This window comes from Hirundo rustica, chromosome 2, assembly GCF_015227805.2.
Source record: "Hirundo rustica isolate bHirRus1 chromosome 2, bHirRus1.pri.v3, whole genome shotgun sequence".
Lineage (NCBI taxonomy): Eukaryota > Metazoa > Chordata > Aves > Passeriformes > Hirundinidae > Hirundo > Hirundo rustica.
In genome coordinates this window covers 5,183,288-5,201,433 of record NC_053451.1, presented here as the reverse complement: position 1 = coordinate 5,201,433, position 18,146 = coordinate 5,183,288, and the positions used below count along the sequence as shown (strand labels likewise).

Here is an 18,146-nt window from a genome sequence, read left to right as displayed (position 1 = left end):
TTCCAGCTGTGGGATGAGGGGATTCATGGTGCACGGGGCAAACAACTGGCTGAAGGGCAGAGTTCAGAGGGATACAGTGAATGGGGCTGCTTCTGGCTGCTAACTGGTCACCAGTGGTGCTCCTCAGGGTTCAGTTTTAGGGCCAGTGCTGTTCAATGTATTTATCAACGATCTGGATACAGGAGTTGGATACACCATTAGCAAATTTGCTGACAATACCAAACTGGGAGGTGCTGCTGACTCTCTTGAGGGACAAGAGGCCTTACAAAGCGAGCTAGCTGGACTTTAATTAATGGAATGGAATTTAAACAAGTTGAAATGCCTGGATTTTAATCTAGGTCCAAGTAACACCATGCACAAGTAGAACTGGGAGAGGAGCAGCTAGAGAGCAGCCCTGCAGAAAGGGATCTGGAGGTGCTGGTTGACAGCAAGCTCAGTAAGACCCAGCAGTGTGCCTCCACTGCCCTCTTCTCACCAAAGGACCGTGCCCCTGGGGCACACACCTGGGAAAGAAACACAGGTAGCTTCTTCCATCCTATTCTCCACCAAAATGTGAGTAAAATCAGGAGCCTACTCTATTTAATCTGCCAGAAGTGCTGAAAAAAATTAAACCGTGGATGCAGTGACAAATCGCCAAGCCCATCTAGCTGTATTTGCAGAATTTGCGCTACACTCTTTCCAGAAAAGCAAGACTGCAATCAAGAAGACACGGAGAAAGGAATCAGTACGGTCTGTCCCGTGGTCCTGCCCTGTCGCTGACAGACAGATGGCGATTCGCGTTTGCCCAAGAGGGCACAGGGCCGCTCGAGGCAGGTGGCACCAGATCCCACTCACCTGGCTGCCTGACCGTGAGGGTGATGAGCCCGGAGGTGTCCTCTGCCCGCTTGTACCAGCGCTCGCTGGGGTCGGGCAGCCACTCCTCCACGCGGCAGCCGTAGGCCCCGCTGTCCCGCACGGTGGAGTTCTGGATGGAGAGCAGGAAGAGGCCCGGGGCCGGGCTCTCCAGGTGCAGGCGGCTCCGCAGCTTGCCCAGCGCCGCCGGGTCGCCGTAGTGCAGCGTGCTCTGCCGGCTCAGCCAGGCCACCAGCTCCTTGTCCCCACGGCCCGGCCGCCACACGGACCACTCCACCAGCAGCTGGGATGAGGGGCTGGTCCGGTTGCTCACCAGGCACTCCAGGGTCACCCACTCGTTCTCCAGCACCGTGATGTTTTTGTGGGTCTGGCTGACCTGCAGGCGGTTATCTAAGGGAAAAGCCCGTTAGAAATGCAACGTGACCAAGGGCTGCAAGGGTCTTTTGTCTCCCCACCAGCCTTTCCTGCGTGGCCACAATCCTGGGGTGTGATGAAAGAAATAAGAAAGTAGAGGAAAAAACGATGGAGAGAGGAAAGGACAAAAAAAATAGAGGAGGAGAAGAAAATAAGGCTTGTGTTTTTCAGGGTCTTCTGGAAATCTCAGGCTAGCCACCAACAATCACTCATTCAGTGCAGGGAATTGGAAACCCACAATCTCCCAGCAGGACCTAGGAGGTCTTAAGAGTACACAGAGACCTAACGAAGGGAGACTGCACCTCACTCTTGTTCTCCTAGGACGAGGCATTAGCTTGATCACACCACAAGCAGTAAGGCCCCCTGTTGTGGAAAAAGGAAAAAAACAGCAAGGTGGAGAACAGAGCTGATTGCAGGGAACCCCCACTGCAAAACAAGAAGTGGCATGAGGACAAAGTCACATGCAGCGTTTTGCTGCCTCGGGAATGTCCCTGGTTTATACTCCACAACTTCATTGATACACGGGAGGGTGACTGGAATCACTCTTTTACGCGAAATGACGTGTCGAACTCTCCTAAATCCCTCACAATTCTTTCCAGGGCCACTCTGGACTTCCCTGGTACCGCTGCTGCAGCAAGCAACAAGCACTGTACTTCCCAGGGAGAGGTGGGCGATGCAAAGGAGGGGGCAGTCACAGCTGCCCCGTCCCTGACCACCCCTCAGCCGTCTCGGGACTTTGCAGACAGAAATGAGGAGCTGGCACTGGCAGCAAGCCACGGCCTGCTGTGCCTCCTGTGGGGTGTGACCAGGCAAAGCTGCACTGGGGACCACATCCAATATCCCTCTTGCGTCCTTGTCCACAGTGCTTGTGTCGAGCCAGCCGAATCCAGACAGAAAATGCACTGAGCACCCTACTCCAGACCTGATATCCAACTGCATCCATCCTGCCTGAGGGATTTTATCTTCCAGACACAGGCAGCTGGAGCAAGCAAGGACAAGGCAGGCTTGCTTTCTCATGAAGTGCCAATGCTCTGGACAGTACTTGTCTCCCTGACTCTCCCCTTTGCCCTAGCTTATTGGGGGCTATATTTAGCTCCTCCACCAGCTCTGTGTCACCCACTGCCACAGAAACCACCCACAGAACAGATTTCTCCTTTCCTGGCAGCCAGGTCCCCACTTTATTAAATGTTATTGCCGTCTCACGTGCAAAGGGAAAAGAGACAAGGCTCCCTGCGCCTGCCAGGATACAGGCACAGAGTAAAATTAAACTCTGTACAAGACATAAAAATGCTTTCCCAGGCAGGCACACAGGGGTTCTCTCCCAGTAAGTCGCTAGTTGACACTCTTGCTACATGGGATAGCTCTCAAGGATAATGAAACCTGGCTGGATGCAGTGGCTCTACAGACTAGACGGGATGAACAACCTTCACGTGGGGACACTGAAAGGCACAAAAGCTCAGCCTAGAGGGACAAGAGTCACATCAAAGGAGGGAAACCCTCCTTCCATGCAGGGACATGCAGGCACAAGGATGCAGGGACAGGGTGGCAGTCTCGCAGGCCGTGCACAGGAGCCAGTGCCAAGAGGACCCCACCTGGCTGCTTGACGGTGACCTCGGTGCGCCCTGACACCTCCTCTGCCAGCTTGTACCAGGCGTGGTTGGGGCTGAGCAGCCACTCCTCCACGTGGCAGTAGTAGCTGCCGCTGTCCCGCACCTCTGCCCGCTGCACCGTCAGGCTGAAGAGCCCGCCCGAGGCCGAGCGCTCGAACTGCAGCCGGCCCCGCAGCCCCTCCTCCTCCGCGTAGGTGCCGTACTCGAAGGCGGAGCTGTGCGTGGTCTTCAGGATGAGCTTTCCGTCGGCATCCGAGGGCTTGTGCACGTACCACAGCACGGCGAAGTGGGAGTCGGGGCTGGTCTGGGATTTCACCGAGCAGTTCAGGGGGATGGGCCGGTTCTCCAGCAGAGTGATGCTCCGCTTCGACTTGCTCACCTGCAGCTTGGTCACTGTCAGGGGGGAATGGAGAAACATGAAGAGAGGTGGGTCATTAACAAAGGAAGGAAACTCACTGGATTCGGGGTGGGCCAGAGAGTCCCCTCTTGCTGGGGTCCCATTTGCCTTTAAGACATTGAGATACTCTACCAAATCTCTCCTTTCAACACCTATCTGCTCCTGGATCCTCCCACTGTGTCCCTCAGCAAGAGAGGCTGCTTTTTCACAGTCTGACCTTTAAAAGACTCTCTTTAATTCATAGTGGTCTAAGGCACCAGACTTAGTAAGAAGACTACACCCCAACCCAGTGGTTTTTCTCATGGTGAAATCACACCACTCGCACCTCAGGACAATGAGCTGTTGACCGGTTCCAGAGAAAACCACTTCTGAGAAAGTGAATTAAATGAGACCCCACTGCTGTCACATGCCAGCCATTTCAGTGAGATGGATCCCACAGACACGCAATAGCTAGGGGAGGAAGTGCAGGCTGAACTGGAAAAGGAGAAAGAGCACCACACTGGAAGAGATCAGCACGGAGCAAGCTCTGCTCCCACAGCAAGAGATCTGGCTCCTAGTCCACCACAAACTGCACAGCCTAGGACAAGCCACAGGCCCATCACTTCTCTTGGCTTCCCAAGCACAACTGCAGCTCCCACGCTGTAGTTAAGCAGTCCCAACAGTGTTGAGGATGATACAGCAGAATCATTAGCTCTGGTTCCTGTAAGGAGAGACACAGAGATTCCCAATTCCTCTCTCCCTGTACCATCACAAGACAGAGCCTCCGCTGCAGCGTGTGCTGCCACCCGAGCCCTGAGCCAGGGCATTCCTGTCGGCAGGGGAGGACACCAGGCGCCCTCCTGTGACACTTGTGCTCGGTGTGCCCTGGAGCCCCCGCCGGCTACACACCGGGGAGAGGGGCAGCTCCCATCCAGCCGGACACACCATTCCTCCCAGCAGCTGTGCCACCATGGGCCTCCCCTCCTTCACCCCTCCTCACACAGCTGCTCCCCTCTGAAAGGGGGAATGCTGCCTTGCTGCTGACAAGCCACAAATCTCTTAAATAAAACTTGCAGAGCGCACGGGTACAAGTGGCACGACAAAAGTGTGGCACCACAGGCATGAACAACTGAAGGCTGCCAGGGGATCTGTGCCCACCCTGGAAACACATCCCACACATCCTGTGTTTGTGAGGAAGCAATGTTGTCCTCTCTCTCTCTCACCAAGGCATGGGCTCCTTGCTTTGCATCATGCTTTGCTTCCAGCTTCCCTTGGGCACCAGGGCCTCGGATGCCTGTCGGCACAAGTGATGAGTGACGGTGCCCAGGGAGAGCACGGGCACAAACAACTTCAAATGGGAGGAACTCCCACCACAGCGCTGCCTTCTGCGCTATCACATCCGAGATAGGCATCCTGGTACCGCATCAGGCGTTCCCCTGGAGCCTGGATCGCCCGTGGCCTTAATCAGTATGCTAATAAAGACTCCATGGTATGGCATGCAGGCACTGGAGGAAGGGAAGGAGGGAAACTGTCCTTGTTTTTCCTCCCTAGGGACTTCAACCTAATGGAAAGAGTCAACATCAATCTCTTGTATTTCTGCGATACCCCAGACACATTCCTTCCCTTTTGTTTCATTTCAGGACAACATCCTTAGCCACCACACCCACCCTCATCCCACCTTTTTGGCTCACCATTGGTTAAGAACAGTTATTTTGAGCATTAATCAATCTTCCAAGTCCCTAGGAGATGAACCAATAAAGGAGAAGGTGGCTCTCAGCAGTTTCCTTCCTCCCCCAGCCCCCTTTCCAAACAGTTTATTTTTAATTGGTACTGGATTATTTTCTGCAACCGTTACTACGGAAACCTCTGTTACTATAGCAACCGTGTATGTTAAGTCAGTAGCCCTATATCTATTAAAATGCAGTATATACACATGCTGCGTGTGGTGGGTTGCTCAATATCAACACACACACACACACACACACACACACACACACACAGACAAAGCCAGGGTACACACAGACCAGAGCTGCTGGGAGGCAAGCATCCCTCTCCTCAGCGCTCTTCCCACATTCTTCCCACATAGCAGCACCTCCAGGAGATGAAAATGAGGACGGCTGACACGGAGTAATTTTAATCTTAGTGTTTGGGGCAACAGACCTGCACCTTGTACGTGTCAGATGCATTCCACCAAAGCAGTGAGGGCTTGTTCCCAGAACCTCATCACAGTAATTGTCACTGTGTACAAACAGCACGGACCCCTGAGGTCATCCAAGGACTCTTAGATGGCCTCTCAGCAGCTTTCCCTGCTCCCAAGCAACCTTTGGGAAGAAATCTTTTTGAGAGCAACGGGGAAGCAATCTTATTAACTCCGGCAAAAATGAGATCTTAAATTTCACACACACGCCCCCATCCTTCCAAGCCATCCTTGGCAGCCACTGCAGTCAGGAATTTGCCTACATTTGCGCTGAGTCCCCAAGATATTGATGAGGTAGCGCTTCTACAGCTGCTACCAGCTGGAGCAGCAAGCCCTGGCAGGGAATCACAGGCCTTCCCTTTGCCAGACTGCTCTCTTGCAGAGGTTCATAACACTGTGCACAAAGTTTCCTCCAGATTAGAGGTATCAGTGATTTGTAATGACATCCCTGCAAGTGCACTTTTCATCAAACATGAATTATTTTCCTAAGGGAGGGACGCTACAGAAGATGCAAGTGCAGGTTCTGTTTCCCTCCCACAAAATTAGAGAGGACATTCTCAGTCTTTTCCAATTCTGTGAATGCCAAATGCTTCCACGTCCTGCTGCTGGCTCCTGCACAGTATGCAGGCAACCTTCTTTTCTTCATTACCTTTTGCAGATCCTGTAGTAATGACTCAAGGCTTTTATGGACCACAGGCTTATAACTGCTAAGTTGGAAATGCTGTGGCACACAGGTTACCTTGGGACAGCTTCACCCTCAGGCTGGCTGGCTTGTCCATGCAGGGGAGAGATCCTGGTTAAGCCACGGGAAGCTTTTTGGGCTAACTCACACTTCTGCTCTCCCATGGGGCTGAATATCGGCCACCGTTCACAGATATGCAAATAAATCCACAAAGCTCATTCTGCATTTGGGAGAAATTACTTAAAAGGGGGAGAATAGATAATATTCAAGTTGGTGGTCCAGGGTAATGGGAATGGTACAATACAATGCCAGGGAGTCCATCCATCTCTCCCATTCTGGTGGTAAGCCTATTCCAGAACACACTGAGTCTCTCCATGCCACGTGCAGCTCGCCAGGTCGTGTTTAAAGATGCTGCCATGACGTGGAAAAATAGCTGTAACTGCTGGTTCCCGAGTGAGGTTGCAAGAAGTCTGACACCCCAGGCACCGAGCCAGCGAAACCTCACCCTACTGACAAGGGGGAAACTCCCTTTCCTGGCTTGAGGATTTGCCTGGGCAGAGAGCCAGGAAAGGGCTTGGCCTTCAAATGCTGAGTTGATCCGGTGTGCCCCAGGGGCTGGGGTTTCAGTGAGACAGGGCAGGGTCAGGCAGCAGAGGTGGTGGGCGCAGTGCTGTGAGCAGACGCGGTTATCCCGCATTTTCCGCTGCGCTATCAAGGGGCTGATGTTCTCTTAACAGCCTCCAACATCTGCTCTGTGAGAGGAACAGGTGCCTGTGTCTAGGTGAAGTTATCGTGCATATCATCTGCAAACCATAATCCTGTTGCCACAATGTCTCCTGGCTCCCTGGAGAGTGCCAGTAAAGAGGATATTGTACCTTAATGTACTGTAATTGGCCTTACATATGCTATTAAGGCTTTCAATTTACAGTGTCAACAAGTCATGGTTAGAACCCTCTTAGGTTTTTTTGTCATTATCTCAAGATGACTGTGGCAGCTTTTGGTCCTCAAAGCTTGCACCTCCGCCTGGGAACTCAGGTCAGACACACACAGCTTACAACCACAGCTGGCTACGACACAGCCTGGCATGTAATAGGGGTTTTCTCCACACCATCAAGCAGGCAATCAGTCTCCTCAAGCCGAGCATGTGGTAAGCACGGTTATACAAATATTTGGGGAAAGGGAGAGCAGTCATCAGAGGAGGAGGACAGAGACAGTGATGTGATTCATGGTTTTTCTGCTGACTTGCTGCCTCTTAGCTCCCTCCCCTCTGTTTCCTAATCATCAAGCTGGGGTTACAACACTTACCTTTAGCAAAGTACTTTGCATCCTGAACCTAAAAATGCTGTGATAAGATGTTCCGTCTCAAACACCTTAGATCATTTTGCCTTGCAGGCAGCAAGAAAACACAACAGCAGGAGTTCACTTCCCACCCGGGAGCCGCTATTACAAAGTCCTGGGAATGGCAACATTTAATTGCAGCCAAAGATAAGATTTCCCCGAAACAGCCCCACACAAAACCCCAGAATGCTGCCCCTGCAGCAAAGGAGCAGGGGGCCATCCGCTGGGGAAGGAGCCAGCATGAACCAACAGCTATGGCACAGAAAGGTGAGCAGGAGCATGGTCACCGCCATCCCAAAGAGTCCCCAGAAAGCCCTGCCACCACAGCAGGGAGGCGGTGTCCCACTTTGGAGGCTGCTGCTCGCTGGGGAGAGCTCCTCCAGAGAACGCTTTTGCTTCCAAAGAACCGATGAAATGTTGCAAAAAGTTTTCTGGGGGAATGTCCTACTTTTAAAAGCCTCCACCGAGATTCCACTGTGCTGAGGTGTGTGTGCAGGGGGAGCAGAAACGAGGCCAGTCCAACCTGAGCCCAGCCCTGGTTTAACACCATACAGTGGGTTTAGCAGGTCGATCAGGAGAGATTCTTTTCCAGCAGCACAGCCCCACGGTGACTTCCTACAAGGAACCCCTCTCTCCCCAGCATGCTCAGCATACAGCTCTGAAGGGCACTGGCCAGGCCTTTGCCACAAACTCAGCCATTCCCTCAGCCTGTGGGCACAACCCAGAGGTGCTTCTTCATTTCAGGCTCACTGGGGCCTGAAACGCACTCGGTGCCTGAATTCCTCCCTGAGGATGTCTGCCTGGGATTCAAGAGACCAGCATGCAGGTCACTGCCACAGGCTTAGACATGTACTAACACCCAGACCTCTGCCAGCTCTTCTCCCTTCCACAAAGCAGGGCTGAGAAGCCTCCTCCACCTCCCCAGACACTGCAAGGACTCCTGCTTTAACGTCTGAACGGAGTCAAGCAAGTACACGCCAGCCTACTGATTCAGCATGGAGAGAGCTGGGTGACTCACGTTTGTTAGGTTAGCTGAAAGCAAACCAACGTTCAAAAGGGAAAGACGTGCAAGCCCGCTTGGAGAGAAGGCATCAGAAGAAAGGCATGTGCAGAAGGGAAGAAAACGAGATGCTCCTAGGAGGACTGTGCTCATTAAGCTTAACCACAGCATAGGAATCACAGCAAAGTAAAGACAAAGGCTTCCAGCACCGGGACAACCTCCCCAGAGAAGGCAGGAACACGGCAGCACAGCTTCTGACTACTAAAGCTATTCTCTTTTAACTGAACACAATTCCTCCTGAAACTGGATTAGTGAGGTTGCAAATTGCATTAGCCAACATGGGAGGCTGCTGGTGCAACAGGAGCAGCAGAAAGGGAAATAGCATTAGACTTTGCCTGCCATTATTACTGCCATTATTAACTTGTCACTTTACTGTAGTGTTCCTATAACAATGAATTATTGCCTGCAAACAGGCTGACATGATTGAATTACTGGGAGAGCAGCTCTGTGGGAAGGAAAGACAGCGTTAACCCTTTCTTGAGGAAGGTTCGGCTTCAGCCCCCTCCCATGTGGTCAGACGAAAGAGCTGAGGCTGTGACTGAACACCACCAAGTGACCTGCATTTCAACACATTCTGCATGTTACTGCAAAGCCCACAGCCCAGCAGGCAGCCCAGACACTCCCCAGCCTCTTGGTGCTGCAGCAGCAAGACCACCCGGGTGTTTAAGTAGCTGTGCACGCCCATGCTGACCATCACCCATGCAACAGCCCTGCCCAGCACTCAGCCCCAAGCACAGGCACGGGACTGAAGAACACTGTGCTACTGCAGCCTGGGGAGTGGAGTTTGATGCTCTCAAAATGGTGCCAGAGGGTGCCATGGCAAAGAAGAACAGGCACCTCTCCTGAAACCCTAGGGGGGATCCGCTTGCTCATCCACACCCTCACCAGCGCCAGCCCCAAGAAGTTTGATCATCCCAAAGTGGCCCATGCCCCGCCCCTCCCCAAAAGCAGCACAGTCAGACTCCACCAAACACTGGGGTGAAGTCCATCTCTGCATGTGAAGAGTGCAGGCAGTGACAAGGACATCAGCTTGGCATGGGAGCAGCCTGGGATTACCGGCCGTGCCCGAGCCTGTGGAGCAGCTGACAAACTAGCAGGTAACCCGGTGGGGCCTCGGGCAGGATTGCATGTGTGACCCAGAAAGGCTCTCTAAAGCCCAGAAGCCATACACCTGCCAGCACATATAGAAAAGGCAAGGATGGAAAAAGCTGGGAAGCTCACAGCCTCCCAGGTCCAGCTAGGGCTAAGGCAGAAACCACCTGCTGGGACGTGCCACTGGCCTGGAAAAAAGGGCTCTTTCCCCAAGAAACAGAAACCATGTCACTGTAAAGAACAGCAAGAAACAAATATGCCCCGAAGCAAAATGCCTGACAAACCTAAAACCAGAAACTTTCCTGCAAAACCCTGAAATGCACACCAAAGTTCTGCATGAGAGAGAGGAGGGGAGGGAGGAATAGAAGATTCCCAGCATGAGCTGTGCCTGCTGTCAGAAAACAATATACAGCTCACTGATCACTTGTAAATTAAAATACGGAGATAGGATCACTGGAAGATAAATTCAGCACCAAGCTACAGCCACTGAGGATAGAGAAAGAAAAAAATAACATACCAAGATATTTAATCAACTCCTCATCAGAAAGAGCTCAAACAAAGGAGTGCTCCGTCAATTAGGAAAAAAAAGTAATTAAATGCACCCGAAGAGCAAGTTGTAACACACACAGCAGCACCACACACCAACTCCCATGCCGTGCTGGAGGCTGGATTTCCTGAGATATATTTTCCCTCACAAAAAAACTTGACAGTTTTGTGCAGTTGCACGCTCAGAACACCAAGCACACCACATGCTGTAGCGCACGGCTGACTTTTGCACACGCTGTGTTCTGACTTGAGCATTTTCAGCAGCTCCAGCTGAAAAACTGAGTGCTGGGCAGACAGAGATGAGCTGCTTAGGGTAGTGTGAAATGTAATTTTCTTGCCATCCAGAGAGCAAGCTCTCCAGACAGACCTCAGGCAGGATCAGGAGATCTTCTGGATACTGTCTGCACCAGCCCAGCTGGCATGAGGTGCTGCTCTCCATGCAAAGAGAAGTCCCCTGAGAAGGACCCAGCTGAAGCCAGCCAAGCACAAGCTCACTCCACTCACCTTTTAACTCTCCCTTCCCACCAGGCTAGCTCTCTGCAGGTGTACTAAACTGAGCTGGTGCACAGCAGGACCCGTGCCAGCACAAGGAATGGGACAGGACCATGCAGCCAGCAGCTCACATCGGGGATGAGGATCACCTCCTTCTGTGCAGCAAAGTGCCAGATCAGCTTCACTTGCAGGAGTTTACTTCCCACCTGGGAGCCACTATTACCACGTCCTGGGAATGGCAACGTTCAATTGCAGCTGAAGATATTGTTTCCCCAAAACTGAACGCTCATGGATGATGCTGCTTCCATAGCTAGTGAGTACAACTACTGCTGGAAGAACAACCAAGTGAAATGAGCCATCTGTCATTTCTTAAGGAATTGTATTCTTGCACTTCTTAAGAAGTGAGGACGTATTTCAGTGTAATGGGCTACAGATTCATCAGTCATCATCTGCACTCCCTGTTTCTCTGTTAATTGGGACAAGGAAAACTATAGGTATCCCAAATGCCTATTTAAGAAAGTAAGACGGCCTCGAGAGACAACTTTTATGTATACATACATATGTTAAAATAAAAGACCCTGAGTCACAGGTTCAGCATGTTTGGAGCCATTTTGCTGTAAGGAAGCAGATCTCAGGTTCAGTGAACCCAGGAATTCAGACCTTTGACCGATGTCAGAACGTGCAGTTTCTCAAGCCAGGAGAAGCATTCCTCAGGACACAGAACACAGAAAAATGGTGCAAGTTCCATGCACAGGGATGGACTGCCAAAGGTGCTGCTTGGGAGGGATCTCTGGGCTGGGCACTGCTCTGACTGGAGGGTTGAGAATGCAGCAAGAGAAATGCAGAAATGCAGCAAGAGAAACACTGTGCTGCTGCAGCACTGAGCCGCTGGCCCCACGGGCACTCACCTCATGGAGAGCTGGGGCTGCATGCAGAGACTGGGGCAGGAGAAGAGTGGCCAACACCTGGCTGCAAAGCTGCTCATCACCAGTCCTCCACTCCCTCAAGAGTTGCCCCTGCTGACTCTGCTTTTGAAATCTTCAAGGGCAGGAGGAGGTACACCACCCAAGCCTGCTCACTGCAGAGTATTTTAGTCTGAGGAGAGCAAACAGGGAATCGATGAGAAGCTAAAGTGTGTGGAGACAGAGAAGCTGTTCAAGACAACATCAAAGAAGATGCATGTGCACAGACTGCAAACAGGCTGACACCATGGTTTTGTATATCCACGCTGAAAAGAGGAGTGGAAAACTGCTCAGGAGATATCAAAGAGAGAAAGCTGAGAGTACTTTGAAATGGAAGTGAAAAAACTGGACCTAAAAAGTAACCATGGAGCGAGCTAATTTGAAGAGAGCAGTGTATCCTGGATATGAACCAGGTCTCCTGGTCAGTCTTGTTGAGGGGCTGAAAAGAAATACTGCCTCCACTAAGATCAGTGGGCACACACAGAGCAGGCTGAGTTAGGTCAAGGTCCCACTAGGTGCAAGGATGCATTCCTACACTCTTCACCCTTGTGAAATGCATCCAAGGTGCTTCATCCATTTACAGTTCATCTTCTCAGGTCACACCCCTGGAGTCCCAAGAGAAACCTTGAACATAACTGATTGCAATCAGCTCAACACACCTGGCTCTTACAGAAGGCTCTCACAGGCAAACCTGCAGAGGAGCCAAGCAGCACCGCTCCCAAAGGAAAACCAAATGCAGGGAGAAGTGAATCACAGCTCTGACCCCACGAGAGACTGGGTCAGCCATCCCCAATACAGCATCAGGAATGCAGCCGCGCATCCAGCACGAGCTCCCTCCCCTGCTGCTTACACCCAGGACGAGAGGGATGTTTGGAGGAGGGAGCGATGGCTAAGAAATAGTACCCTGGAGTGCTGGCCTGGGACAAATAACTGTGCCAAGGAGGTGACAGTGAGTCTAAGTGGGGAATCTGTCCCAGAGGACCTGGCAAGTGTGGCAACAGAGCTCCCCAGGGCAAATGGGCAGGAATAGGAGACTACCCTGGAGAATCAACCCTACCTCCGCTATTTGCAGAAGAAAAAGGGCTCCAGCTGGGTCACTAATGCAGGTCTATGCCAGGGGACAGCTCTGGGTCATCAGACACTGAGCCCCTTCATTTCGTGTGTTCAGTGTGCTGGAAGGAAAGAGCAGTAGCTCTGAGGAAGACCAGCAGGTCTTGCCCCACTGGCAGTGAAGGGAAAGGAACAAGTCCCCGAGCGCACAAGGAAGAGGAGACAGCTCTGTGCCACAGCCGCTACTGCTGAGGAACAGGCTCGTCTCTTCTCAAACTCCTTCATCACTCAAGCAGGAGTACAACCATTTGCCAGATGGAGCAGGCAGCTGTAAAGCAGGGAAGCAGTGCTGTTCTGCAGAGCTAAACCACTCTGGGATCAAGCAAGCAGCAAACTTCAGACTTCACTTCTGTAAGGAAGTTTCCAGCTCATTAACTTTCCTTGCTTAACTTTATTGCTGGATGCTGCCAGAAGCAAGGAGTGTCAGGTGAAAGTAGAGACTTTGTGGGCTTTGAAAACATTTGTTTGGGCCTCCACTCAAGAGTCTGGTCAGTATCCCACTGGCCACCGGCAGTAGGAAAGGCATCTTTCACATCCATCCATGAGAGGATTCCTTAAACACTGAAATTACTAAGAACTACGAAGATGAGATGGAATAAAGGCATTAACAGTAATATCTGAGTTATGGAAAGCTTCTCACTATATTCCACAAATGTCTTGGTAATTAATTATTTGAAAATTAGTCCTCCTCTCCCAGCATTAAGTGTGCTATAAAGCAGCCTCCTTTTCCAGTTCTCCTCTGCCTCGTGACCTCCTCATCTTCCCAGCATCCCCAGTCTGCACAGTCACAAGCATCCACTGCTCGGCTGTTCAGCGAGCCTTCAGAGAGAAGGAGGAGCATGAGACTGAACAGTCTCTCTATGTGTACCATGGATGGGCTTGGACAGAGGGATAGGAGTCCTTCAGTCTCCACTCATTAGGTTTCCCTGGCCATTGCTAGCCCAGCACAGTCACTGTCTGGTTTCCTGTGGAGAGCAGAAAAGTAGCAGAGGGCTCTGCACCCACCTGAATGCAGGGCTTCAGGGAGAGCACAGCTCTGGCTCACCTCACTCCCAAAGGAAGCAAGTTCCTTCTTCAGGAAGAAGCCACCTCCGGCTCTTCCAAGGCCAGCTAGAGGAGCCTCCACCCTCCCCCTCCATGATGGTTTCAACTTGAAAACTTGTGGTTTAGCACCACACAGCTCCTAACAAACCAAACTTTAAGAAGTGGCCCCTGGAGGGCCTCTGGAAGCCAATTAACGCTCTAATGAAGAGCATGACTGCCTTGTTTGCTCGACAGCTCCCAGGTCAATCAGTCTGTAGACTGGCTTGCAAAAAAGCAGCGAGGAGCCCAGCACCTCTGGTGTCTGCTCAGTCATCATCCCCTGCCATCCCTCCTCCCATGTTCATTACTGTCAGAATCCCAGCAGCAAGAGGACAGATTTATAGAGGCAACTGCAGCTGATCCAGAATTAGTCACCAAGGAACAGGACAAGGGACAGCACAAGGATGGAGAGGCGGGGAGCTGCATGGGGAGGTACATGAGCATGAAAGGAGTGAGAAGCTGCTCTGAGGGTGGGGGTGTTATGTGAAAGCCCTGCTTTCTTATTCTGCTGTTGCCAGATACTCTCTCAGCACTCAGACCCCAGGACTTTGCCGAATTGCCCCCTCGTTTGTGCTGCAGGGGAATGGTAAGTGCAGTGACAGACACAGTGACAATGGCATTAATACACCAGCACAAATCTGCTCCAAGCCTCCCTGCCAAAAGAGAGAGCACTCTGCAGACACCCAAGCCTGCCCAGATTGCAGCACAGCCCCCGTCGTGCACTGTCTGCTGTCCTTGTCTGAGTCCTGCAGACCACACGGACACGCACTGCTCCCAGACAGCACCTGCTGTCTCAGCGCTCCATCCCTGGACACCTGGCAGGGAGAAGCAAGATCCAAGGAGGAGATGGGAACAGAAGCTGGCCTGACAGCCTTGGGCCTTCCCCTTGACCTGTCTGAACCTATTACCACCTTCCTTCCTCAGGCAGGACTGGAGCCCAAGCACTGTTTCCCCTCCATGCTGTGCAAGGAAGGGGGCAAGGGAACACTGAGGTCAGTTGGCATCTCAGCATGAGCCCTGAGAGCTCAGCCTGAATCCAAATGCTTCCAGAGTCACTTGGATTCAAAAGGAACCCCCTGCTTTCCCTAAAAGGTACCTCTGCTTCCCCTAAAACCCAGGAGAACTCTAAGTCCAGGGAGTCACCCCACATGTCCTCTCCAAGGATAGGACACAGCTAATCCTGATGGATCTCTCGCATACCAGCCCACTAAGCCTTGCATGCTGGATGCTCTTCTCCACCTGAAAAGGGGCAAGCCAAAGGGAAAAGCAATGTCTCTAGTTGGGAAAATGGTGGTGAACCCTCAGGGAAAAGGGATGATGGCCCTGGGGATGAAAGACCCAAGTTTACAGAGGCAAGCCAGATACTGCAGTGGAAGGGGAGCCCCAAAGACAAAAGAAATCTCCACTCCTGCACTTGGGGCTCACTTCTAGTTCAGGCTGCACTACTGTGGATGGTCTCCTGCCAGCTCTGGTTTCAGGGAAGCAGCTGGTGTGAACTGAGATGCACTTTCATTATCCTTCTGCTGCAACCTAAGTTCACCCAGAAAGAAACAACAGGCATCCTGAGAGATGGAAGTAAAAAAGAGAGCACTGGATTGTAGGGGAATGAAACAGCCACAGGCTGTTGAGCCAGTCTGGTCCCCAGTCATGTCTAACAGCCCCCCACACCAGCCTGGATTTCTGCCCTAGCCTACAGCAGTTAAAACTCAGCAGTGCCCCTAAAGCAGTGCAGGTCCCTGCTAAGCACACACGAGCTTTCAACCCAAGGTGTGCAGGCTTGCAGGACACTGAGGAGCAGGCCAGGAAAGGAGCTTCAGATCCCAGGGCTACTGCCGGTGATACCTGAATTCTCTATAACCTCTCACACGCACAGCCAACACCCTTAATAGGGAATTTCCTCACACTGCCTGTCTTCAGAACAGCTTCATGCCCAAGGGATCAGGAACGTCACTCACAAAGGCCAAATCTGGCTCAGATGCCACACAGGAGGCTTGTGCCATCCCTTGTGCAGACCTTGCACTCAGAGTGGGGTTAATGCTGCCACTGCCTGCCTTGCTTGCCCCCTCCTTCAGCCCCTACATGCTTCATTTCTCAAAATACTGCTCATTTCTTCTCAGAGTAGCAAAGGACTGGACGTTTCAAATTGCATTCCCTCAGCATTGCCTGTCTGCCACAAGACAGCCCCATGAGAAATGACTTTGTAGCCACATTAACACACGCAATTCAAAACCAGCACTGCCACCTCTGCCAACTACCACTCAGCACAGATGACATCTAGAAACACCACCCCACTGAAGAGCACCAAGGAGAGGCCATCTGAGCACTGAAATGGCAAATCAACACACCAGGAGAAGCTCCAGCACCCTATTCCTTAGGCATGTGGGATTCCACAAAGCAAGGAGGCCGCCACTAATTTACCTTTCTCTCCTCAACACACTTCAAAGGCTGATGTATACTGATTTCCATGTCTGCACCTGGAACCTGTCAAACAGAAAGGTCACTCAAACAGGGAGCGGAGGTTTGAGAGGGAACTAGAATCCACACATTAACTTACAGTCTTAGAAACACATGCTGGCTCCATTTGCCAAAAGACCTCTGGGACAAGCCTGCTTTATGGTGTCCCTTAGTGGACTGGTAGTGGAGACAGGTCACCCCAAGCATATGGGTCAAGGCAGACACCCACGGCTAACGGCAGAGGAAAAGCCAGGACTGAGACACCAATAGCAGCCTGAAGTTATCTCAGATTAAGGTGACTGTAGTGGAACACAAGTAGACAGACAGAGTTCTCAGCTGTTTATTTTTTGGGGGGGTCCTGAATGACCCTTTTTGGAGAAACCTTGCATATTTATCTGAAAATCAGCATCCACTTCAGCAGCACAGGTTTGACTGGGAGGGCTCTAGGACATTCACTCAGAAGTGTCTGGGGAAGGCATCTCCCATATCATCCTGGATCCTCTCTGGAGATCATCCAGCCAAAGACCCAGGAATGACACAACATGACCCTCAGCCACCTGCAAAACCAGAGAGAAGCAGAGCAGGCCCTGGTCTGACTGCCAACATTTCATTCATGAAGAGCACCAACCACCTGCACCCTGAGGCTGCCTGGGACACAGTACAAAAACACAGAGAGGATGCAGCCACGGTGCTGGGAGAGCTCTGAGGAGTCCCTCTTCTCTTCCACCCTTGCTTGTGAGCCATAAAGCCTCAAACATCCTGCAGGGCTCATTGAACTGACAGCTAAGATTTATTTTGCAGTCGTTTGCTGAGCAGCTGGGAGACAGGGAGAGGTAAAAACCATGGAGACCAGGACAACTTGTTCTGCTAAGGCATCACTTGAGGGTTACTGCTCCAGTAAAGAACAACAGGCTGCCAGAGCATGGTTTAACTGAGCTGCCTGCCACCCTGAGCTGTGACACACAGGCTCTCTTCTGGAAGCTGTTATCAAGGATTTCTCTTTCCCTCTCTGTCTCACACACAGATATGCATGCACAAGGCTGTGACAGAAGCACGGTGCTCCAGGGACCACATCCATTCAACACTGCTTCCTAGGGAAGTAAGCTAAAATGATGAACATCACCAACTGGAACTTGCAAGCAGTAAAACATGTATTACAAGGCAGCATAATCAAGATAAATGGAGAAGATTAACCCAGAGATGAGGGCAAGGGAGAGAGAGAGAAGAAAAATTATGGAGAGCTCATGAGGTGGCTGGAGCTCACAGCATCCCCTGAGTTGTCTGAAGACAGGGCTGGGGAAAGTGGAGGGAGTATGAAGAGCAATACTGATGGGAAAAACACAAAGCCCAACCAGGAGAGACCCTAGGAAGGAGTCCTTCTGCACAGGAACACAAAAGAAGGACTAACATGCAGCAAGGACCCGAGCCAACAGTCTTGACGATGTTAAAAACCTCACTCCAAACACCAGCTCCGTCCCTAAGGCCAAGACAGCAATACACCATTCAGCTCAGCAACAGCCCACAGCTACCGTGGCCACGTATCTTTGCACATTTCATGCACAACAGGAACACCACCAAAATATCAGTGACAAGGCCTATAGAAGGCCCCTCGCTCTCTCCACTGGCTGTACAGGGACAGCACCTTGGAGGCTTCCTGACTGCCCCTGCCATGCCAGGTGCCTGCTGCTTATCTGTTGCACACTCTGTATGGGCACCCGTGGCCGTAGAGACTTTCAGCCAAAAGGGCTCAGCTTCTGGTGAGGATGAACATCAGGCTCTTTGATCACCTTCTGTTCTTGGAGGTGCCTCCAGCAGAATGAGAGATGCACTCAAGTTACTAGAGCTGGAGGAATAGGAGATTCCTGCACGTATGGTGCA

General features: G+C 51.7%; 1 protein-coding gene across 4 annotated transcripts in view; it reads right to left on the bottom strand.

The window, feature by feature from the left end:
- The window catches only part of IGSF3 (immunoglobulin superfamily member 3), a 94,136-nt gene that overhangs the window by 7,063 nt on the left and 68,927 nt on the right, over positions 1–18,146 (bottom strand). For all 4 annotated transcript variants that reach the window (XM_040054690.1, XM_040054689.2, XM_040054692.2 and 1 more), the window contains 2 exons: positions 2,859–3,269; positions 835–1,242 (listed from right to left, as the gene is read on the bottom strand). In XM_040054690.1, the coding sequence (XP_039910624.1) occupies positions 835–1,242; positions 2,859–3,269 (819 nt within the window). The remainder of the gene's footprint in view (positions 1–834; positions 1,243–2,858; positions 3,270–18,146) is intronic.